Source organism: Camelus ferus, chromosome 9, assembly GCF_009834535.1.
Source record: "Camelus ferus isolate YT-003-E chromosome 9, BCGSAC_Cfer_1.0, whole genome shotgun sequence".
NCBI lineage: Eukaryota > Metazoa > Chordata > Mammalia > Artiodactyla > Camelidae > Camelus > Camelus ferus.
Genome location: NC_045704.1, coordinates 44,403,469 through 44,428,915, shown reverse-complemented (window position 1 = coordinate 44,428,915; position 25,447 = coordinate 44,403,469). Strand labels below are relative to the sequence as shown.

At 43.3% G+C, this 25,447-nt stretch overlaps 1 protein-coding gene across 4 annotated transcripts in view; it reads right to left on the bottom strand.

Annotated features, from left to right (window-relative positions):
• The window catches only part of DUS2 (dihydrouridine synthase 2), a 41,385-nt gene that overhangs the window by 7,967 nt on the left and 7,971 nt on the right, over positions 1–25,447 (bottom strand). For all 4 annotated transcript variants that reach the window (XM_006180598.2, XM_032486601.1, XM_014555783.2 and 1 more), the window contains 9 exons: positions 14,758–14,803; positions 12,085–12,176; positions 11,208–11,251; positions 10,115–10,175; positions 6,891–6,938; positions 3,931–3,996; positions 3,679–3,749; positions 1,617–1,703; positions 84–252 (listed from right to left, as the gene is read on the bottom strand). In XM_006180598.2, coding sequence (XP_006180660.2) covers positions 84–252; positions 1,617–1,703; positions 3,679–3,749; positions 3,931–3,996; positions 6,891–6,938; positions 10,115–10,175; positions 11,208–11,251; positions 12,085–12,176; positions 14,758–14,803 — 684 coding nt within the window. The remainder of the gene's footprint in view (positions 1–83; positions 253–1,616; positions 1,704–3,678; positions 3,750–3,930; positions 3,997–6,890; positions 6,939–10,114; positions 10,176–11,207; positions 11,252–12,084; positions 12,177–14,757; positions 14,804–25,447) is intronic.

Below are 25,447 nucleotides of genomic sequence, written 5' to 3'. Positions count from 1 at the left end.
GCTGGGGGCTCACCCAAAGCACTTTCTGCAGGAATGTGATGGACAGAGAAAATGTTTTGTTTTGAAAAACTGCGTAGACGTACGTATCTGATGTACTTCTGCATGACCTCCTCCAAGGGCTGTGGACCCTCCTTGAGAAAAATGGATGGGTTCCACATGGCTGCTCGGGCCACCATCACTGAAGAGGCTGCCGTGGCTTGTCTAAAGTCTTCTATATCCAAAAACCCTTGGATGTGGTCGTGAGATCCTCCACTGAAAAGCAACAGAGGGGGTGAGAGGTATCCCCATCCTGGTATCCCCATCCTCATACTAGCATTTTAAGAAAGCAACTCCCAGATCTGCTGCTCATTAAGTGACTTTGGCCAAGTCCTTCAGCTATGAGAGTTTCGAGAGACTGGAGATTACAACACATACCCCGCTATGGGGTCAGAAGCACCAAGTGAGATAATACAGTCAAGCAGCCCAAACCATGCCTGGCACTTAACAGATACTCCGGAAATTTTACGTTCCTTCCCCCTCATCCTGAACAGTGGCTAAAGTCAGCCCACATCTGAGGGACAGGGGTCATGCATACTGGGATCACAGGAAAATCCTCAGGCTTGGGCACCTATGTGCCCACTAACTGCTAGATCAAAACCCTGGGTAGGGAACAGACGCAGTGGTGGTTATGAGAGGAAGGAAGGAGGCGCGGTTTAGTTGCAATTTCCCTTCCTGCCACCCTGTGGCCCCAAGGGCCCCCTTGGAAACTGCTCCGTCTTTGTTCCATTAGCAGCCGGGAAGCAGCCTCCATCCTGAGACAGCATTGCATGTGGGGATGGGAGTAGAGGGGCACCCCCTTCAAGTGGCAGCAGTAGCAACAGGGCCCAGGGTCTTGAGTAGCCCTGTCCTCTCTCTAAGCCACGCCTAAAACTCCCTGGCCTGGGGAAGGCTAGGCCTGGCTACCACCCCACCCTTAGCTCTCTCTCTTCCTCCAGCCAGGCATGCATTTTGTTGGGGCTTCAGGGTTTTTGAACTTCTTTGTTCCCATCCTGCCATCAGGCAGATACAAGGCTGAGCTGAATTCCCAACTGGCCTACACAGGCCAGCTCCCCAGTGGCAACAGGACACTGCTGTCTTACTGCTAAGCCTTTAGGCTGGTCATTGGTACCTCACACCTGCCAGTCTAGGTTCCTGGTCCTGCCGCTGCCTAGAATGCTCATCCAGGCTTTGGACTATGATCTGCCTCATGTTCCCTGAGCCATGGCTCTATGTGCTCTGGCTTGGGACTCCTCACCCCACACTCTGCCCACCTGACTCTGGTGTGATCGCCTTCTCCTGGGCCTGTTTCAGCAGTCACTTTCCTGCTCTCCCTGAACACTCCCACCTCAACCAGTCCACCAAAACACCCTGGTCCACTGCCTACCACATACCTACAGTGGCCACTCACCAGAGGCCAAGAGACATGACAAGCACTCCACAGCCTCATTCCCAATTTCATTTTTTGTCACACCCTTTTTTTTCTTTTCCTTTAGGGTCATTTTTTGATGCTATCTCATTCCATTTTCTATATGCCACCTCAAATCCCTTCTGGGTGAGATGAGACATAAAAAAATAAATGAGGAGGAAGGAAGGCTTACTTGGCTATGACAGGAATGGAGAGGGTTTCAGCGATGGCTTTGATGACTTCACAGCTGACAGGGTGCTGAGGTCGCTCCTCCCGCTTCCTTGGAGATGACAGAAAAAAGAAGGCTGAGGGCTCAGTGTGAAAGGGCATGTCACAGTTAGCACAGGGCCACATTAGCCAAACCCTACTGTCCTCCCTACTAAACCTCAGGAAGGCCATGTAGCAGCAAGGATGGGGGTCTGGGCTATAGGGGATGGCTCTCCCTGACCTTTGAGAGTACACGAGCTTATGCTGGGAAGGCAAGTCCAGCCCTCGGAGACCTGCAGGTGGGGCATGGCTGCAGGGGGCTGATGTGGGTGGTCATACTGCTATTCCCTGGCTTCCCCTCGCCTCTGCCAGAGATGAGAGACAGTGCCTTAAGAATGCTGCCTCTACTGTCCGAGTCTTGCCCTCCCCTAGGGACTAGGAACAGCTGCCGCAGCTCAGACTGGCCACTCCCACACAGCTGCCTGTGCTGAGGCCAAGTTGGGCAGCTGATCCTGGGGAGAAGCACCTGGCACAGGGTAGGCCCAGCAACCAGGGCAGGCCACAGACCATGGCTGTCACGAAGAACCACAGGGGAGGCAGGACCACAAGCTGGGGCTCCTGCTTCCACGGTCAACTGCAAGAGTTCTTGTGTATGAGTGAGTGAGTCTCAGGGATGCTGAGGTAAGCCCTGACCTGAGGTGTGCTCAGGAACAAGCAAGAGAGGTGGTCGCCCAGACAGCCCTTACCCAGGTCCTGCCTGAGTGTGTCCCCTCTGCTAAACTCCTCAATAAAAGGGTCAGGGGCCACAAGGCCTTAGAAAGTCTGGTCAACCCCCAGCCTCCATCTCCACCTCCCCACACCCCCAGCAGCCCAGTGCTAGCCCATCCTCAACAGCTTTGATGGCCTCCTTAAACTCACCCAAATCTTTCTTCCTAGTGTTTCCAACTAGTGGGGGAAAAGAATAGCTTTATTTATTTAGAGAACACTATATGCTAGGCACCACGCCAAGACTGTATACTTATAACCTCATTAAGAGCCTCATGACAACCCAATAAAGCAGAAATTATCTTAATTTGAGGAATTAAAATGAGGTCTATGATGCTCAAAGAGGTCAAATGAGTTGTCCAAGGATACACAACCAACAAACAGCAGAGCTGGGATTTGAAACTAGGCAGTCTGAGCCCAGAGCCTGCTGTCTCAGGAAGGGGCATGTGTGTACACATGCATGGCCTTTCACCTCCTTCTACTGGCTTAAACACACACAGCTCTGATCTCAGTGGTAGAGCATTTGACTGCAACACACACAGCTCTGATTTTCTGTTTTATATGTTGGAGTTCTGGGTTCCCTTCTCTGAAAATGCTGTAATAGACACAACCAGCAAAAAATGGGCTGTTCCAACAAGACGCCTGAACTCAAAAGGAACATCACTAAGAAGAGAAGTCACTCTGGCCAAAGTCGGCTGACCTGGGATTATGTACAAAAGTACATCCTGGACACAGGGAGCATGTTTGGCTGGGAAACCAAGGGTAGCCTTCAGCAACACCTCAGCTCCTAGTAAAGAGGTCATTAGCTACAGATACAAGGACTGTTTAGTCATTGTGACAGCTGGCAGTCCAACAAGGGCAGATAAAATAGGTAATGTCTTTAAAAGAACAGCAATCTGCCTGGGGTCATTCGAGGGAGAAGCTATTGCTGAATGTAGTGGAAAGAAAATGACACTCAGCTCCAATTCCACCACTTCCTGACTGCATAAAATTTTGAGCAAATCACTCATCCTGAGGGAGAAGTGTTTCTCCTCCTTCTTGGTCTCTTTATATCACCAAAGTTCGGTGCAGTGCCTACCACAGTACATGCTCAAAGAATGAAACAAAGGAAAATGCAACCACATAAAGGGTATGACCTTCCTGAGAACTTACAAGATGTCAAAGAGCTAGGCAGACCTAGGCTGCATACACAGAAGTTGGTAGTCACCTGGGGTCTTATAAAAAAACATTAAGATGGCTGAGGACCTCCCTGCAAGTCAGTCACTAGAAAGGCAACTACTCACCTCCCATGAACAGCAATGGCAGCGATGCCAGTCCTCTCTATCCGCTTCACAAGGTTCAGGGTATCTTCCAGCTGAGGGAGGGGACCACACAGGGTGGTTACTGAAGCCACAGAGGGAGTAGCTTCCATCTCCTCAAGTGGGTTCAGCCCTACCCTCTTCTCCAAACCTTCTCCGGCCTCTCAAGAGTCATTTACACCTCCGTATTACATCTCCAGAGAAAATGGGCCTTCAGATGTAACACAACATCCTTACCGATGGCAGGATGCGAATCTTGCAGGTCACAGGTCTACATGTCCCTTTTACAAGAGTGCTGAGGATCTGCAGAGAGGAGAACACAAGAGCATCTGCCTCTTCTGGAACAAACAACTGCAACTGCTTGTACTAATTAATTCTGCTCCAGACCTGTGCGGCCCACTGGCATGGACACGCCTATCTCCATGTATGTGTCCATGTGAATGTGTCTGTTACATAAGCTCCATGAGGGAAAGGATTCATCTTTTTTATTTTGTTTTGTTTTGTTTGTTTGTTTGGGGGGAGGAGGTCATTAGGTCTATTTGTTCATTTATTATTAGTTTTATTGTTTTGTTTTGTTTTTAAATGGAGGTACTGGGATCCAAACCCAGGACTTCGTGCATGCTAAGCATGTACTCTACCATTTGAGCTATACCCACCCTCCTTTTTCTATGCTGAACCCCCAGCACCAGTAGCCCCTTGCCTAGGATGCAGTGGCATACAAATATTTGGTGAATGAATGAATGAGTGAATGAATGAGTGAATACACGCATAAGTGGATCTGCATGCGTGCCTCTTTAGAACACAGTGATTCTTTGCCAGGGCAAACATCAGAATCACCTGGAGAGCTTAAGAAATACAGAATCTTAGATTCTACCTCATATTTCCTGAATGAGTCTCTAGGGGCAGGGTTTAAGAATATGTGTTTCCCAAAGACTCTGCCCAGCACACTCTCTCCTCAAAATGGTTCTAAGGTCTAACGCTGGTTGAGAACACACAGCTCACGGCTCCATTCCTGTCTGAAAGCAATGTTCCCTGAGTGCTGTTTCGTGATCTGGCAAGGGAGGGAGCAGGAAAGCTTTAACAGAACCCGGACCCTGTCCTCAAGTACCCCTTTCTTTAGGGGAGTTGGATATACAGGAATGAAACTGGTAAGAGAAAAGACAACATAGTCAACATATTAAAAAGTGTTTATTTTGCATAGTAATTGCAAAGGACTCCAAAGAAAAATCAAGAAAGTCATACAGAAAAGTGTCAGGTCAGTAGCAAACCAGACCATATGAGAGTCAGAGATCAAGAAAGTGTAGATGACATTTTAAGTCTGTGGCCTTGCTATCTTCTTCCCTCACCAAAAAATTCGGGCCAGGCAAGCCAAGGGGAAGGTGATCCCAAGAGCCCTCTTCCAAAAACTGGATCCCTATCCAGCAGAGCAAGGGGACATCCAGGCAGTGGCTGCCAGTTTTGGTTCTAGACAGGTGGGGGCAGCAGAGAGCTGGATTATAAGAACCAGTGAAAGAGGCCTTTCTCTCAGGGACAGGCTAGGGCAGGCCTCTCCAGGAGACATCAGACCAAGAGGCTGGGTTGATAGGCAGCTAGACAGATCATAGGCAAGACATGGCCTGCTGGCCCAGGCACAACTGCCAGAGAGTGGCAGGAAGGAACTGTCCCCAGGTGCTGCTGCAGGAGGCTGACTGGGCCTGAAGTCCTAGGATCACTTTGGCAGGCCTTAAAGGGGCACCTACCCTTTAAGAGGGGAGGGTGGGTATTGTTATCCATCAAGATACACAGTAAAAAATTCTCTGACAGAGACACTAATCCTTTCCCTCAGGCTGACAGTACCATCTCTGGAAGGTTCCTTTGTAAGTGCTGACTTAGAATTCTCTGATGTTTGGTAATTTCAGAAATATCAGCTGGTTTGATCCAATTCTCTGTTCTGCAGAATTTCCTTTTGGTGTATTTTATCCAAGCAGCTCTAAGCATCTTTTTCAGTATTTCTGTTCATTTCATGTGCATGTTCAGGACCAAGAAGGAAATTAGTAACCAAAAGTCCTAGCTACTTTCAAGAGTCACATGGGAGGGGTAAGGCCAACTGGAGTTTGTCTTCTGGTCACACCCTATCTGAACCTCTCCTGGATCCAACTCTCCCAGATCCAAGCCACACCTCATGTCTCTGCTGGTGTGAAAGTCTGTGGGGGAAAAGGCCCCAAGACAGGCCCAGATCTGAGCAGGTAACAGGATTTACTTTAGAAAGGAAATTACCCTACAAATGGTAAAGATACATTATAGGCACATTAGAAATACATTACCTGTGCCTTTTTGCCCATGGAAAAAATGAGAAGGCACTTAGCCTACAAACACGCTGTCTTCCTAGATCCCAGAGACAGTAGAGGGTGGAGGAATATACAGAGTTGGGCTACTGACCCAGCAATGGCAGCTCTAATGGGTGGTGCCTTATCCCAAGTTGCTCTACCCTGTGGGAGACACTAGGACGCTTAAAGCCCAGACAGGAAAATGGGGATAGAGAATGAAAAGGAAATCAAAGGAGCTAAGAGAAGTGATAAGGAAAAAGCCAGTGGAATAAGAAGAAACTAAAAGGTGTATATGGTGTGGCAGAAAATGTCACTCCCTCATGCCCTGGCAGCTCACAACATGGGGTGGCAAACATCAACCTGTCCCCAGAGCCTCATGAAGCTGGCCACCAGAATCATCAAGAGAAGGGAATCAGAGGAAGCTAACTTCAGCTTACCTCACATGTCCCTAGCCTGGCTGCTCTCAAAGGCGGATGGTGGACTCTATCTCATCAAGCCCCCTAGGAAAGGCCAGTCCCATCACCTGAAACACACAGCCACTGAGCCCATCCACAACCCACAGACAGCCTGGCCTACATTCTCATGATCTTCTCAGAAGGGAGAGAGGCAATACAGAGGTGGTTTTAAATGAGTCCTCAGGTCCCCTGGCTCTCGGTTGACACGTCCCTAGCCTTGGGCTTCTAAGAACTCCAAGGCTGCTGTAGGCTAGCTCAGGGGTTCCTGAACCTGCCTGCATGTCAAAATCATTGGGAAGCCTTTAAAAAAATGTCCAGACTCCCAGGTGGAGTGACTGATCCCCTAAATCTGGGGAAGGCAAGGGAGAGGTGTTCCACGGAACTCAAGTTCACAGGCATGTTTAAGGACCTCTGCTTTCACTCATGCAGGACTTACCTTCTCAATCTTGTCAGGATCTGACAGCAGAGCAGCTCCCATTCCACCCTAAGGAAAAGCACACAGAGAGGCTTCTTACAGCTGGAGAAGGGTGGCTCCTCCCTGTGGTATGGCAACCTGGCAGCACCCCAGTACTTGCCTCCAAGGGACCAAGTTAAAATCAGCACTTCTCCTAAGCATGCAGAAAAGCAGCTGCATCTGTGCCCACAATCTCAGGGATCAGAGTTTGATGAACTATAAATGTCATCAGTCCGATCCTCTTAGCAAGACCCACAGATCTATCTAGAAGTAGGTTCTAAAAAAACATTTTCAGGACTGCCCATTCCCTACCCAGGGTCTCAGTGTCTTAATAAACTAAACCCCACCATCTGTCAAGTTCTTAAAAAAACAATAGATCATTCTTCCTTTGAAATGAGATCAAATGCATCTTCTTCTGATCCTTAACATCACTTCCTTTGACACCACCACCTCCAGCAAAGCTACTCAAAGGCACATCACCTGCAACCCTTGTCCACGACAATGGCCCACCCAGTTCTGAGCGCCCGGACAAATGTCAGACTCTAACAAAAGCCCCAGCTAATGGAAACCAACAGCCTATGGAACCACTTAAATCTTGACGTTAGTAACAGTGGTTGTCCCTTGATGGTGGGATTACTGGTGATTTTCCTGCTCTTTTTTGTACTTTTCTACATTATCCAAGTTTTGTACAATGGTATGAATTACTTAAATAATCAGAGGAGTGGGAAATGTAAAAAAACAAATCCAATAAATATATGGTGTTAGTATACAGACTGCATACTAATGAATGCTCACAGGATATGCTCAGAAGGTTTTTGTTCAGTTATTAGAGTTTAATTTCATGTTTAAGGGTGACAGATTAGAACCAGAGAGAACACTAAACCAGCAAAGACTGAGCCTGCATTTCAGAGGAGAAAGAGAAGATCAGAGGAGCTCCTAGCCCTGGACCCTCAGCTACAAACCTTAGAGGACTTAAGGAAGCCCTGGCCACTCAACCCTGGCTCTGTATGTCCTTCACCTCACACATGCAATCCGGCCCTTCCTTGTAGAATCACAGGATCTAAAATCCAGTCTCACTGGCCCTTCCACAACAATGGCTTTCTCAATTGGTATTTCCTTCCTTCCTTTCTATTTAACTTATTTATTTGCTTTTTTGAATAGGCAACACATTAAAAATCTTAAAAGTTCAAAAGGATAAAGAGTAAGAACTCTCCATCCCTGAGATTTGATTTATTTTTTTAATATGACTTCAATTTTTGAACTATGAGAAGAGAGCGATATTCAGCTGGTATGCATTGGTATGACATACTAGGAGGTATCTGTCCTGACTGGTCAGTGCCAGTGCTGTGACAGTTATTAATTATTTTAAGTAGCACCCTGCAATGGGGATTTAGTCCCTATGCAAAACCAAATAAAAACTTAGTTTCCTTCCCTGGGGGAAACCAGTGTCACTAGTTTCTTCTGTGTCTTTCCAAATATATTCTATGAGTAGAGAAGTAAACATATATATATGTTATATATATATTCATTCCCCCTCCCCCATATATAAATGGTGGTACACCATATACAATTCTGTTTCTTGCTTTTTTCACTCCACGATCTCAGGGAGAATATTCCAGCAATTTCAACTCTGCTCCATATGCAACTCAGGGGCATCCAAGAGTAATTAGAAGGTAGCAAAAGATAACCTGACATTCTCAACTTCTTACAGACAATTTCAAACCTCCATAATTCCTTGAAGCAGCTGTCCAGAAGGCCCTCTGGTTTTCAAGCATCCAAACGGCCTTTCCCTCAGGCAGCCTTCAGTCTCCTGGCCTAAAGCAAAGGTCCCCAGGACAAGTAACTCCTGAGAGCAGAGCAGCTGCCTCTGGGCGCCTGACCCTGACCTCACACCCTGTGGTAAGGTTCTCAGGGACAGCCCCGCAGGAGTCCCTCTGGTACCCCACATTCAGCCAATCCCAAGCAGTCCTTGTTTTCCGATCCAAACATCCTTTCCCTCTAGCTGTCCCAGTGGCATTGACGACCAACAGTCCTCCAGGCTGCCAGTCTTTCCTCCACCTACTGCCACCACTCATCCCACCTCTCCAGTCCAATCATTTGCCAGCCAAGTCCTGTCAAATTCTGCTCTAGTTTGGTTTCTCTTCTCTCCATCCCTGGTCTCTCCTGTGGACCCAAGACTTTCATCTCCCATACTTGTGTCCTGACCTCTGGCCTCTTCCCACTCGAATCCACTCAAATCCACTAGACACATGACTTCCAGATTAGTATGTCTAAATATTTCTATATATAGAATATATTTGGAAAGATACACAAGAAACCAGTAACACTGGTTCCCCTTGGGGAAGGAAACTACATTTCTGATCACATGCCTTCTCTGTTCAAAAAAGGTCAGAGAGATCTCAAGTCAAAGTTCAGCTAATCTGGTCCCAATCCAGATTTTCAATCCTGTGTTCCTCAGCTTCCTCTTTGTTTCCCACTCCCCAACCCTCTGGTCAAATCAAGGTTCTCTGCCTCTACTTCATGTTGGCCTCTAGGTCCCTGCTTGTGTCCCTCCCTCCGCCTTCAGGGTCCCAAACCTCCTCACCAAGGCCCACATTTCCGCACAGGATCCTTAGTTTAAAGCGCTGCCTTTCTGCTCCTTTCTCTGCGTTTCCATAGCAGTCATGTCTGATCTCTTGTGATGACAATGGGGACACACGTATTACATCCTCTATTTTTTTGTAACATATGTCTTGGTTTTATTCAAGAAAAGGCAAAGCCCTGTTCACATGATTCTTTCTTTTAACATTTACATCATTTGTTTTATTACTTGAGCACAAGTGTTCTGTGTGTGTATTTATTTATGTATGTATGTATACATGTGTATGCACATATAAAATTTTTCCTGAACCATTTGAGGGTAATTACATACATCATAGCCTTTGGCCTTTAAATATTTCAGTGTATATTTTCTAAGAACAGGGATAGTCTTACATAACCACAGAAGTTATCAACTTTATATATTTACGTTGATACAGTAATTTTAGCTAATCTACCATAATCTATATTCTACTCTTGCCAGTAGATTTAATAATATCCTTTGGAGCACTTTGCCCATTAGTACAGGATCTAGAACAGAGTCAGGGACTGTACTTCATTGTCATGTCCTGTCAGTCTCCCTTAATCTGTACCCTGTATTAGTAACGAGTATAAAGAAATCAGTTTACCTTGGTGGAATACTCTTTTGGACATCCCATGTTGACGTCAATACCAGCCACATCATTTTCACTGGAAAAACATGAAGGAGAAAAGGTAATAAATGCTCAACTTGAGAGTAGCACAGAGTCAAAGGCATGGGTCTGAGCTCATGAAACTTTTACAGTGTCCCTAGCCCTCTGAAACACACCAACCCTCAGTGACAGAAGGTGAAAAATCCTGTCTCTAAAATGTGCAACTGGCTCCCCTGAGCAGAGCTCCAGAGGAAGAATATAACACACTCACACATGAGGGAAGGGCTAGCGTAGAGGACTTTGCTAGTTTCAAGTTGTATCAGGTAAGTCGAATACAGAATGACAGCCACGCTGCACAAGATCCCAGAGTTCCAGTTCTAACTGTGTGGTGAAAGCCCTTTGTCAATACACAAAAGTGACAGGAGCATAAGAGCCCTTTTTCAGGGCACTGGTTCTGGTGGAAGCTGCAGGGCAGTCTTTGTGTGCTAGGCTGCACAGGTGGCTTCCGGAAAACAATTCTCAGACATAGTCCCTCATCTTCTGGTACATACACAGTTAACAGTCTGTAACCAGCAGCAACTACTGCCTGGGTACCTTCTCACCCTGGTTGTAATTAATAACAATAGCTAGCACTTAGTAAGCGCTCACTGTGTGCCACACACTGCAAGACACTTATATGCATCATTTTGTTTACCTTTCCCTGTAATGCCAGAGGGAGGTAGTACTATTGGTCTTATTCTATAGATGAGGAAACTAAGTTCTCTGTGAGGTTAAGTAACTTACCTAAAGTCCCACAGTCAGCAAGCAGCGAAGTATCAAAGTATCAAAAATGAATTAACACTAAAAAATAGGCCCTCATTCAGAGATTCTCTGGGGTCCAGACACAATAGGTACACATGAGGCCCAGGGCAGGCCTTGGACGGCACAAATAGAGAAGGAAACCGGACACTCTTAACCAGGAAACAGAAGGCAGTGGACTGGGAAGCAGAACTGGGAAGCAGGAAGATGTCACCTCCAAGGTCACCAGGAATAGTAAGACCACACAGCCCATGGGAGAGGCAAAGGCAGTCCCAAAGAGAGAAGAACTTACACAAGCCTGGCCACAGCAAGGGCTCGCTCTGCATCTGAAGTCCCCTGGAACATAAGAGGTTGCATCAACTGCTGCCCTGACACAAGTACACATGCACAGAAAGGACACCCAGGCACGCCACACACACACCCACACACCCACACACCCACACACCCACACACACACACACCCCAGCAAGTGAAGTCCAGCTGGCTTTCTCTTTAACAGCTAGCCCACCAGACTAGCTCACTGGTGGAGACCAAAAGTAGACCTGGAGGGCTGAGAAAGTGTTATCAATGGTGTGATTACTTTAAAACATAAAAAAAATTGGAAAAGTTTTAGCGTGAACATTCATATACCCATCACTTAGATTCTACAATTAACATTTTTTATATTTGCTTTATCATATGTCTACTCATTGTTATCAATTTTTTAAAAACCTAAACATCATTCAAGAGGTATCTCTGAAAAGGGACAAAGAAATGCCCAAAATGAAAGAACAGAGTTACAGAATCACTACTCAACTCTAATACAAATCTTAACTACTCTTGAGGAAACCTCATTTCTTTTTATGGGAAATAGATACAGACTATACAAAACAAAGACCATGATCTGAATAGCCAATGCCAGGGAATAAAAATATATAAATCATGCCAAACAGATAACCCCTGCGATGAAGGAAATTAAATTTGAGACTGGAAGCATATAATAGACTGCTAGAGCTTGATTTCCATAAACCATCTTCAACAGTGTAATCACTCATGAGCAGATCTTTGAAAACTGTCAAAGTAGGGTCTTCAGCAAGACTGAAGACCACTGTGCAGTGGAACCCAGGCATTTAGTACTGTCTCGGCATGGGGCACGAGCGGGGAATGCACTCAGCCCTGGGATCCCGTACCATCTGGAAGACAACCCTGCTCTGTTCTCTTTCGCAGGTGCGGAAGACCACTCGGTCGTCAGGAGCGACAAAGTCCACTGTGCTGAGCACCTCTGCAAGAAAACACAAACACATGGCACCACCTGGTGAAGAAGCAGGTTCAACCCAGCCTAATCCCTAGAAGAAGACACAGGAAAAGTATCACCCTGAAGGGAAAAATGGGATGCTGGAAATATACTATTCTTGAAAGAAATCAGTGCATACCTGGGAGACTTCTCAGGTGCTGATGATGGTCTACTCTCTCACCTAGAGATGGTTAGTTACATGACTGCTCGCTTTAGTTATTTGTTAAACTGCATGCTTGTGTCTTATGCACTTTCTCTGTATGGTGTTTACAATTCTCAATTTTTTTAACTTTGACAGAAAGTGTACATACGAAGAACCTTATCTGTGTTTCAGATTTTGTCCAAATCTTCCCAAAAGATGTCATTCTGAAATTCAGCAAAGTTGCTATTTCTTTTTTTTTTTCATTTTGGGGAGAGGTAATTAGGTTTTAATTAACTAATTAATTAATTTTAGTGGAAGTTCTGGGGATTGAACCCAGGACTTCATGCATGTTAAGCATGTGATCTACCACTGAGCTATATACCCTCCCCCAAAGTTGCTGTTTCTTAATTACTTACCTATCATGTGCATTGTGTATTGTGAGTGGAGATTTATGATATCACAGGAAATCCTCATAATTTGCAGTTGTGTATCTGCAAATATGCCTGCTTGCTAAAATTTATTTGTAACCCCCTAATCAAAACTTGTGGCATTTTCATGGCCATTCACGGACATGCATAGAACTGCAAAAAATGCAGTCACCAACACACACATTCCCAGCTGAAGTCAAACAAGGTAACGCTCTGCCTTCTTCTTTCAGCTTTCGTCCTGTAAACAAGGGTCTTTACAACGGTGTATTTATTTAATGCCACTTTCTTTGCATTTTGGGGCTTTTTGTTGGTGATCTCACCATCTACAATGGCCCTAAGCACAGTGCTGAAGTGCTACCTAGTGCTCCTAAGCATAAGAAGGTGGTAACATGCCTTACAGAAAAAATACATGTGTTAGATAAAGCATGAAATCATAGTGCTGTTTATTCAGGCATGAAATCATAGTGCTATTGGCTGTGAGTTCAGTTTAATGAATCAACACTATATATTAAATAATGTGTCTTTACACAGAAACACACATAAAACAAGGTTATGTACTGATCTGTTAACGAAATAGTGTGACCAAAGTCTCGCAGGAATCTAACCCTGTATTTCCCCCAGGAGCAATGGTTCAGTATTTGCTAATTTGGTGTTTGCAGCAACTTTATAGAACATAACTACTGCAAACAACAAGAATCTCACATGCTCTTCTTAATGAAGTTCTGCAGTAGGTACTATCATTACTAGCTTTCAAAGATGACTACCACATGGAAGAGACCCAAAGTGGCAGACGGGAGAACACACCTACCTCAAAGGCTTTTCTGAGCAATAACGGAGATCTTTAATGCACATAAAGCTCGTCCACAAAGGGAAGTTGTTAGTATCGTCCCAGCACTGAGCAGATTAGAAGGTTAAAAAGGTGGGGTAAAGGCAATGGCATGTGGGGAGAAGTCATCGAAGTGATCCCCAACAGCACATTGATCATGACTGGCAGTAAGAAGTCTAAGAGAAAAACCACAAAAACTTAGTGTTTACACTATAGCTTTATGTTTAACATCAGAATACTGAAACCCCTGTTAAAGCGCTGGTGAAATCCATTCTGACATAGTCATTTATAGGTACTAACATGGGAAAATATCCTAACAGAAAAGTAAGTAGCAAAACATGTAGCATGATCCACATCTGTGTATAAGGGGGAGAGTATATATAAATATGTCATATTTTTATACACACATTTCACTACACATATAAAAAAGTACATGTTATTTCTCTTTGTGATCACTTTTCAAGTATGGGATGATGGGGGATTTTCATTTTTTAAGTTGTATACATCTATAACATTGAATTTTTCATAACACAAAGAAAATATAAATCTAAAACAATTAAAGACAAAATTAAGTCATAACTTCTAGTGAACTTACATTAAGATTTTACAACATGTATACATTTCAAAAACCTCAGACAATACCACAACTCTAAGCAGAATCAGCCTCATCAATAAAGTATAAGCAAAACCACAATTCAGCACAGTTCACCACTTCCATTTGCGAAGTACTTACGTGTACCTTATCTTATATGATCCTCACATTCCAATCCTATGATTTAAATAAAGCGTGGATTATAACTTTCATTTTACAGCTAAAGGAACTGAGGCAGAGAGGTCATGTGACTTGCCTAAGGACACAGTTAGCAAGTGGCAGAACCAGGACCAGTGCTGAAGCCATCCTGACCCTAAGCATCCCTCCTGTGCAGTGACATCTGGTGATTTACATGCTAGCAAGCCTGTGGGTAGAAGGCATCCTCTGCCTGTTTCACATCTGGCTATTTGTCACAGTCTCTGAAGAGCAGGGACTGTTCTCAAGGGAGCATGTGATCCATCAAATTACACAGCCAGGCAAGGAGCACCCTGGAGGACACTGTCACCAGGGCAAGGGCAGTGGTAGCACAGTTTGGCTGTGATCGGGCACACACACAGTCCTGGGACCAGAGTTGCACTCACCATTGACAACTCTCTTGCACTGAAGCATCTTGAGGTCGATCAGCTCCTACAGAGGAACCAAACAGCACATGTCAGTCCTGGACACATATGTGCCCTAGGCATAGGGGGAAGGCCTTCATCACACACCTGATGGGGGTCAATTGGCCTGTCACCCAACTACCAACATCAAATCATGGCTTTTTGGATATGTAGTGCTGTCCTCCCCAACAAAGCCTGGCAAGCAGGGGCTTGAGTCAGCTCCTGTCAGTGAGCTCCTCTTCCCAGGGACCTTAGAGATGTCTGGGGCCTAGAAGGGGTGAGCCACTCAGGGAGTCAGAGAGAAGACAACAGCTTAAGATGTGGACACCTGGACTTTCCTCATCTACTAGTCTCAGCTCCAGCCCATCCCCTCAAAGAACTTCCCACCTCATCCCTATGCAAACAGCAAGCAGTGAAGGGCTCCCAGGAAACATCCAAGGACAAAAGTGAGACCACTGAACAGGAGCACAGGGAGGAAGACCTGAGATCAACATAGGAAAGAAAAATTTAAAATTCTATCCAACATAGGTCACGCTATGAGGAAATGAAAGGGATGAGGCCCTCAGCTCTGGGGATATTCAAGCAGATTCAGGAAAGAAAGGAAAAGGGGGGTTCTTCAAAATCAGGATCAGAAAAGATGAAGGGAAAGCTCATGTGTCCTGAAGGGTTGAGATTCTCTACCTCTTGGTGGGAGACAAGACTGCTCTGCTTTGTTTGGTGGTCATTTCAACAGATGTGGAAGATAAATCTGAAGGGCTAGGCACCCATCACACTGCCCAGAAGCTCACATCTAGGAGTTGTGGAGGTCCAGAAGAAGACGGGGAGAAACTCTCAGCCCTGGAACTCAGGCTCACGCTGACTTGCTTTGAACCTCGGCATGTCACAACCCCAGCCAGGTGGACACAATGGCCTTTGCTCCCTCATGTGGCACGTAGGGCTAAAGTGGCCAAACAGGCCCTCTGGCATTCACAGGCCCCTCCCCACCATATCTATCATCCAGGTTAATACGCACTCTAGGTATTTCTCTGGCTATTCTTTCCAGGTTGTGTCCAGGTCATCAAGTATCTGATGCTCACCAGGCCTGACCAAATAAATCACTACCTCAAAGCAGTATGGATATACGGTTGGCATCCAAGCCCCAAGAATCAGTGCGGTGTCCCAAGGCACAGACAGACCCCAACACAGAGCTCCCATAGCCAGTGATCCTGGTTGCAGGGCAGGCAAGAAGGCAAGAGGACAAGTGGGCAGCACCTAGTGGCCTGTGCTTATAAAAACAAGGTCTACAGCCAGGCTGAGCTGCAGCTGGGAAAGGGCAGGGCAAAGCAAAGCCAGCTCCGCAATAGTAACTTGTCCTCCTCAGGATTCCCCAAAGCCCCTGCAGAGTCCACCTTGACAGCCTTATCGCTTCTTTGTATGCTAGTTACGGATGCAACTGTTGTACCTTTACCATTAGACAGTGAACTTCCTGAGGAGGGTTCGGTCCACACAAAGGTGGGCTTTGAGGACCCTGACCAGGTAGCCTGAGCCCCAAGGGAAGGAGCTGAGGCAAAATGGCCCTTGAAACATCTTACCTTCTTTTCTGTCTCCAGACTACACCAAAAGAGCCTTTGGGACCTGGACACAGTTTCAATCATCTTCGTATTACTAGCCTCTAGCACGTTGTAAGTGCTCACTAAACATCTGCTGAAGTTGGCTTCAATACCTTACACACAGCAGATGCTCCGCTTTTGTTAAATGGAGAAATTAATTTAAACTGTTACCAATAAAACCACAAGTGTACGCCTGCTCACCCACACACACTTAACACTACTGTTAATAAATTTTATTCATTTTTAGTTAATTCTATGGGTACAGAGTAGAACCTCATATTTTTTTTCAGTGTATTTTCTTAATTGGTGAAAACAAACTAAATTGTTTTTCCATGTGGTTGAGATTATCATCTGTGCATCCTGATATCAAACTGCCTTTTATATCTACACAAGTTGTGTGGGAAAAAAAGGCTATTCGTGGTCAAATTGGATATTGCTTTTCTGTCTCAATTATCACAAATGTTTTTCTGATACCAATATCACTTTCTCAATTTTTATCATACATAACATTTTATTTTTATAGAGGAGACTACTCCAACTTTGCCACAAACAATGCCTTCTAGTTCCCAAATCTATCTTCATCACATAGTTAATAATATAATTTTAATTGGTTTTTCCTTCTTTTTAAAATTAACTTAGCTTTTTAACTTATCTGAAAATTAAGCCCATTCATAAGTCACTTTTTAGTCATATGGCTACCTAATACCTGAATAGCATTTAATTTTAAAGTGTCTTATCATGTATGGGTTTACTCTTCCTTGTCTGTTATGTGTTACATTCCTGTATCTGAACTATATCCTGCTACCGTTACCTCCTCCATTCCACTTGGCTAGCTTACTCTGTCTGAGCTGATCTTTACAGTTTATCACCAGTGTTTCTTAATGCCACCTTTCCACCCTCACCTCTGGCATATCCTCATACTCTTTCAGTCTCTAGCTTGGCTAAAGAATCATGAGATTTATCTCTTGTTTTCAGAAACACAAATATACTCAGATTGATAAACCATGTAATTCCCCCCTCAAAAAAAAAAGGGGGTCACTGCCAAAATGAATAATGGGAGTTCCATAAGGAGAGAGAAGGGGTAGAAAGAATACTTGAAGAAATAATGGCAGAAAATTTCCCAAATTTGATGAAAAAGATTAATCTACACATCCAAGAATCTCAACAAACTTCAAGTAGAATAAACTTAAAGAGATCCACACCTAGACACATTGCAATCAAACTGCTGAAAATCAAAGACAATTGATCTTGAAAGCAGCACAAGAGAAGTGACTTATCATGTGCAAGTGACTCTCAATAAGATTAACAACTGATTTCTCACGAGAAGCAATGAAGGCCAGAAACCAAGGAGGTGGAAGACTTGTACGCTAAAAACTACAAAACATTGTTGACAGAAATTCAAGGAGACTTCAATAAATAAAAAGATACCTCACATTCAAGGAATGGAAGATTTAATACTGTTAAGATGGCAATATTCCCCAAACTGATCTATACATTCAACACAAATACTGTCAAAATCCTAGCTGCTTTTTTTGAAGAATTGACAAGCTGATCCTAAAACTCATGAGGAACCCAGAACAAACAAAACAATCTTGAAAGAGAAGAATAAAGTTGGAGGAGTCATACTTCCTAATCTCAAAACTCACTACCAAACTACAATAATCAAGACTGTGTGGTACTGGCATAGAGATAGACATATAGACCAAAGGAATAGACCTGAGAGTCCAGATACAAACCAAAACAACTATGATCAATTGATTTTTGACAGGGGTATCAAGACAATATACTGGGGGAAGAATTATCTTTTTAGTGCTCGCTTTGGCAGCACATATACTAGAATTGTCTTTTTAACAAATGGTGCTGGGACAACTGGATATCCACATGCAAGAAAATGAATCTTGATTCCTACCTCATATCATATACAAAACTTAATTCAAAATGTATCAAAGACCTAGATGTAAGAGCCAAAGCTATAAAATTCATGGACGAAAACACAGGTATAAATCTTTGTGACCTTAGATTAAGCAATAATTTCTTAGAGATGATACTAAAAGCACAAACAAAAGAAAAAGTTAGATAAATTGGACTTCATCAAAATTAAAAGTTTTTGTGCATCAAAGGACACTATCAAGAAAATGAAGACAACCCACAGAATGGGAGAAAATATTTGCAAATCATATATCTGATAAAGGTCCAGTATCCAGAATACATAAAGAACTTTACAACTCCTAGAATAAAAAGACAAACAACTCAATTTAAAAATGGGTATTCCTAATTATCCCCCCTCAAAAGTGGGCACAGGATATGAATAGACATTTCTCAAAAAAAGATACATAAATGGACAATAAACATAAGGAAAATGCCCAACATCATTATTCATTAGGGAAATGCAAATCAAAACCATAATGAGATACCACTAAGATGGCTATAATCAAAAAGACAAGTAATAAGTGTTGGCAAGGATATGGAGAAACTGGAAACTTTATATACCACTAATGAGAATGGAAAATGGTACAGTTGCTTTGGAAAACAATCTGGCAGTCCCTCAATGGTTAAGCATAAAGTTACCATATGGTCCAGCAATTCCACTCTAGGTATATATACCCAAGAGGAATGAAAACATGTCCACACAGAAACTTGTACACTCATGTTCACAGCATCATGGTTCTTAACAGCCAAAAGGTAGAGATAATTCAAGTGGCCATCAATTGATGAATGGATAAACAAATTGCTGTCTCTATATACAACTGATCATTAATCAGTCATTAAAAGGAATGAAGTACTGATACAGGCAATGATATGGGTGAATTTTGAAAATATTATGTTAAGTGACAGAAACCAGACACAAAATGCCAAATATCATATGATTCCATTTACATGAAATTTCCAAAACAGGGAAATCCACAGAGACAGAAAGTAGATTAGTGGTTGCCAGGGACGGGGGGAGGGAGAAGTTGGGGAGTGATTGTTAATGCATGTGAGGTTTCTTTTTGGTATGATGAAAATGTTCAAAAATTGATTGTGGGCATAGATACACATTCTGTAGATATACTAAAAGCCACTGAATTGTATACTTTACATTGGTGATTTATATGTTATATGAAACATATCTCAATAAAGATGTTAAAAAATGCTTGGAGGAACAATTTTGGGTCAATTGACAAAACCAGAATATGGAAGGTAGATTAGAAAAATGTATTGTAACAATTAAATTTGCTGAAGATGATGGCTGTATAATCATACAGAAGAATGACTTTATTCTTAGAAAATATCAATAAAGTATTTGAGAAGTAAAAAAATCATAGTGTATGAAACTTACTCTCAAATAGTTAGGCAGAAAATACATATTAGAGAGAGCACAAATTATAAAACAAATCAAGCAAAATGTTGACAATAGGTCAATCTGGGTAGGGGTATATGTATGTTCTTTGTCTATTCCTGAAACTTTTTCCATAAATTGAATTTTTTTAAGTTTTAAAAAGTTATCCATTCTCTTCAAAAGACTTGAAATGTCCTCAAAGATGTACACTGCTGGCAAAGAAGCACATGAAAACATGCTCAACATCACTAATCATCAGAGAAATGCAAATCAAAACCACAATGAGCTATCACCTCACACCCATTAGCATGGCTACTACCAAAACACAGAAAATAAAAGTGTTAGCAAAGATGTGGAGAAACTGCACTGTCGTTAGGACCATAAAATGGTGTAACTCACAGGGAAACAGTAGGGAGGTTCCTCAAAAAATTAAAAATAGAACTAACATGATCCAGCAAATCCTACTTCTGGGTATATATATCCCAAAGAATTGAAAACAGGATCTCAAAGAGGTATTTGCACACTTACATTCATAGCAGCACTATTCAAAACAGCCAAGAGATAAAAGCAACCCAAATGTCCATTGACAGATGAATGGATGAGCAAAATGTAGTACACATACAATGGAATATTGTTCAGCCTAAAAATGGAAGGAAATCCTATCACATAGTACAGGATGTGTACTATGTATCCTCATGGATGAACCTTGAGGATACTATGCTAAGTGAAACTAGCCAATCATAAAAAGACAAATATGCATATTTCCACATATAGGAAGTCTCTAAAGTATTCAAATTCATATAAACAGAAAGTAGAATGGTGGTTACCAGGGGCTGCACGGCAGGGGGAGAAAAGGGAGTTGCTGTTTAAAGGGTATAGAGTTTCAGTTTTACAAGATGAAAAGGTTCTGGAGATCTGTTTCACAATTAAGTGAATGTACTTACTACTGAACTGTACACTTAAAAATGATTAACATGACAAATTTTATGTTATGTGTTTTTACCACAATTTAACAAAATTTCTTTTAAGTACCCATTCTGGTAATCAGGACCTCTTAAGAACACTGCCTTCTCCCTTCATCCTACTTATTAAAAGGTTTAAGTCCTCTCTAGGTAGCCTCTCACAGTCTGGATCACTGGAGTCCCATTGCTCCTTTTTTTTTGTATATATATTTTTATTGATGTATAGTCATTTTACAATGTTGTATCAATTTCTGGTGTACAGCATATAATGCTGCAGTCATACAGGAACATACATATATTTGTTTTCATATTCTTTTTCACCATAAGTTACTATAAGATACTGAATATAGTTCCCTGAGCTATACAGTATGAACTTGTTGTTTATTTTATATATATTAGTACCTGCAAATCTCGAACTTCCAATTTGTCCCTTCCCACCCTCTTCCCCCCTGTAACCATAAGTTTGTTTTCTAGGTCTGTGAGTCTGTTTCTGTTTTGTAAATAATTTGTCTTTTTTTTTCAGATTCCACATATAATTGATATCAGATGGTATTTTTCTTTCTCTTTCTGGCTTACTTCACTTAGAATGACAATCTCCCGGTCTATCCATGTTGCTGCAAATGGCATTATTATATTATTTTTTATGGCTGGGTAGTATTCCACTGTATACATACACCACAACTTCTTTATCCAGTCATCTGTCGATGGATATTTAGGTTGTTTCCATGTCTTGACTACTGTAAATAGTGCTGCTACGAACACTGGGGTGCATGTATCTTTTTGATAAGGTTTCCTCTGAATGTATGCCCAGGAGTGGGACTGCTGGATCATATGGAAAGTCTAATTTTAGTCTTTTAAGGAGTCTCCATACTGTTTTTCATAATGGTTGCACCAAATTGCATTTCCCCCCAACAGTGTAGGAGGGTTCCCTTCTCTCCACACCCTTTCCAGCATTTATCGTTTGTGGACTTCTGAATGATGGTCATTCTGACTGGTGTGAGGTTACACCGCATTGTAGTTTTGATTTGAGTTTCTCTGATAATTAGCAATATTGAGCATTTTTTTCATGTGCTTATTGGCCATTTGTATGTCTTCATTGGAGAATTGCTTGTTTAGGTCTTCTGCCCATTTTTGGATTAGGTTGTTTATTTTTTTATTATTAAGTTGTATGAGCTGTTTATATATTCTGGAAGTTAAGCCCTTGTCAGTCTCACCTTTTGCAAATATTTTCTCCCATTCCGTAGGTTGTCTTTCTGTTTTGCTTATGGTTTCTGTTGCTGTGTAAAAGCTTATAAGTTTAATTAGGTCCCATTTGTTTAGTTTTGCTTTTATTTCTATTGCCTGGGTAGACTGCCCTAGAAGAACACTGCTAAGATTTATGTCAGATAATTTTTTGCCTATGTTTTCTTCTAAGAGGTTTACAGTTTCTTGTCTTATGTTTAAGTCTTTAAGCCATTTTGAGTTTATTTTTGTGTATGGTTTGAGGGAATATTCTAACTTCACTGATTTACATGCAGCTGTCCAATTATCCCAACATCATTGTTCTTATAAAAAGGAATAGGTACATGAGACCTGATGAACTCCTGGAAAACTCTGTCAATAGGGCAGAACTTTGTAGGGAAGGAGGCCATTGCTCCCTTGACTTTTGCTGAACTGGTTCATCCTTTCTTCACCTCCAACTAATGAGGGCTTTGCAGGGCTTTTAAGAAGGTGTCTGCATGCCTGGTATGTCCTCTGTCCTGAGAGGTGGAGCGGGTGGTTTGACCATCTAATCCCACAGATTGGTCATGTCATATAAAATTATCTACACAGCTGGACTGCAGGGCAACTCTGGATCCACCAGGGGGCAGTACCCTTCCCAGTACTTGGCCCAGTTCCCAGTGACCTATTCACATCAAGCTGGGGCCAGTTGTCCTGCCTATCTCTGCTCTCCACAGGAGCTAGGTCTGGTTAAAGAGCCTAGGCCTCCTCCAGCAAAGGCTCTTAGTTTGTTCATAAGCCATGTTGCCTCTCCCAGAGCAAGTGCCCATCAAACATACAAAGTGCTTTAATCAGAATTTCCTCTGCTCCAAACTCAAGCAGAGCCCTGGAGGAAAGGATTAGTTACAATCATTAGGAAAATCAAGCTTTGATCAATTAGGAGGGCCACCTTCTGATGTCATCACATAAATCCTAGGACCATGACTACCCAAGTACTTGAAAACAACCCTAAGAATTCTCAACAAAGCAGCTGATGGAGCATCTGGAATCTGGTGGGTCAGCTCTGTTTCCCACTACCCAGCTTCCGTGACCCCCATCATACAGACCAATTCCCCCAGGGCTATAAATACATTGAGGCTATCAGCAACAGGCACTGTGCTCTCATGCAAACACTCCATTCTGTCCTGGTGATTCACTCGACATTGTCTCAAGTGAATACAACTGCACTTTCTGGGGTCCCAGAAAAATGCTGCTTGCACAGAAGTGAAGTCCAATGGGGCTGAATATATTAATACTACTGCCTTTTCCTCAATTTTAGCAACCCTCAGAATCTTGCCCCACAATAAGTTAGAGCCCAGGTGATCTGGTTAAAGGCCTGAAGCCCTAACCACCACTTGGTCCAATGGAAGAAACCAGTAGGATGGCCATGGTGGAGATATTAAGTGAATTTGAAAATAAAAGCTTAGCACTCAATGGATCAACTCTTACTTTTCATGAAGGCACAAGATTAGGGAGAGAAGGGAAATGGAGCATCATAAGAATATCATCAGAATAAGCAAATAATTAATGGAGACAGTATGCAAAGCATGGGCAGAGAGGAGAGGGACACCCTATACCCTAGGCCTTGAAGCAATCATGGGGAAGGTATGGCTGGACAGAAATGGTGTTGGGGCAACAGGGAAGAAGCAAGGGGCTTCATCCTTGAGTCTGAGTCATCCCACAGGGCCCTATTGGTAAATATGGACTAAGTGGACAAAGAGCTAGCATGTCCCTCTCTGTTATCATCCTGGGGAGGAGGGGAATCAAAACCAATGAAAGATACCAGCTGTTCTCTGGGATTTGGTCTTTTTTGGTCTCCAGACTTCAGAATCTGAGCCTCTGTTTCCCCACAGTTCCTCCTCCCAATCCCCTTCCAAATTCAAGAGGTTTTTTCTGGAGGCTGAGGAGGGTGCTGGCCAAGAAAGGCTATACCTAACCCAAGGCTGACCACCCGGGGGCCAGAGTGTGGGCTCAAGGGATGAGTCACCAGATTAATACTGCTTAGCACACCACCATATTCCCCTGGGACTAGCCCCTGGGAACAGGCTCCTCCCTGCCTTCCGTATGTTCTGGCAGCCTGGAAGGCTTATGGGTGTACACAAACAGCCCAGATCACATTATTAGGGCCTCCTCACCTCCACTTCAACAAACGACTTAAAAGTTAGGTCTTGGGCCTCTGTGACCCTGAACTCTGGAAACTCCCTTTCTGATTCCCACCTCTAAACAACACATACTCCCTCCTTCCCATTTCACCTGGCCAGCACCCTAGATGCCTCTGCCCCTGCCCAGGTACTGGCATTCCAATTCCCAGTCATGGGCATCCTCCTGCCAGGCTTCCCAGCTCTCCTTCCCATAAAGCTACAAACCAGTATCACTATGCACACCTGCTGGTGAGGTTCACCACCCACTACCCATTCCCCATGGGAACAGGACCAAGACATCTTCACTTCCTTTGCTCTGGTCCCTACCCACTCCTGCCACCCTTATTTCCAACAAAAGACTGGCTTCTTATAAAACAAGTCTCTCAGGCAAAACCCCTCAGCTTCCCTCCCCTTCATCATCCTCTCCCTCTCCTCCTTGCCCTATCTCAGAGGGAGGCAGGTACCACCACCTCGTCAAGAATCCTGTCCCTTCCAAACCTGGCCCTACAAATCCCCCCTAATCCCACAAATATTCAGACCTCTCCTTATTGCTAAATCCTTCCTCTTATGGTACAAACAAGAAAGTTGCCAAAAATCAACTCCCTTCACCTCCAGCTACCTGCCTGTACACTTCCTCTCTTCACCTCTTGAATACCTGGGGGGTAGTCAGCAAGCCCTATTTCTACTTCCTCATTTCGCTGCCCATTCCTCAACCTATTAATCCCACAAGTGTTCCCATCTACATGCCACAGCTGTCCTCCAGTCACCTAACTTTCAAATCAAATATCTTTTTTGTCTTTTTGCAATTAGATTTCTCTGCATTGTCTGACATAGTGAAAAGGCCTGACTTTTGCCTTCCCTGACACTGTACTCTTCTTAATTTGCCAATTTCTCTCACTCTTTAACTTTTCTATCATTAACCCCAACCACACACATGCACACATAAGCCCAGTACATAAGGGTATATTCTCCCCAAATCCCCTCTTAAGCTTTCCCTTCCCTCTACTTTAGTGCTTTTTTGTATGTGCTTTCTTTTTAATTAAACTTTTTATTTTGAAATAACTGGATGTTCACATACAATTGTTAAGAATGTGAGATCCTATGTACCTTTTGCCCAATCTCTCCCCATCTTGCAAAACTGTGGTACAACATTGCAACTAGGATGCTGACATTGATCAAGTTAAGACACAGAATACTTTCATCACCACAAGGATCTCTTGTGTTGCCCTTTTATAGCCACAATCCCCACCTCACCACCACTAGCTTTTAAAGACCAAAATATCAGAAGCACTTGAATAGCTTCCCCTAATGCTTATACCCACTAGGGGGACATATCAGGACTGGGGATTTCGGGGGAAGTTGCCCAGATAATTATGATACATCACCAATTGAGAACTACTGCTCACACTCCCTATCCAGTAT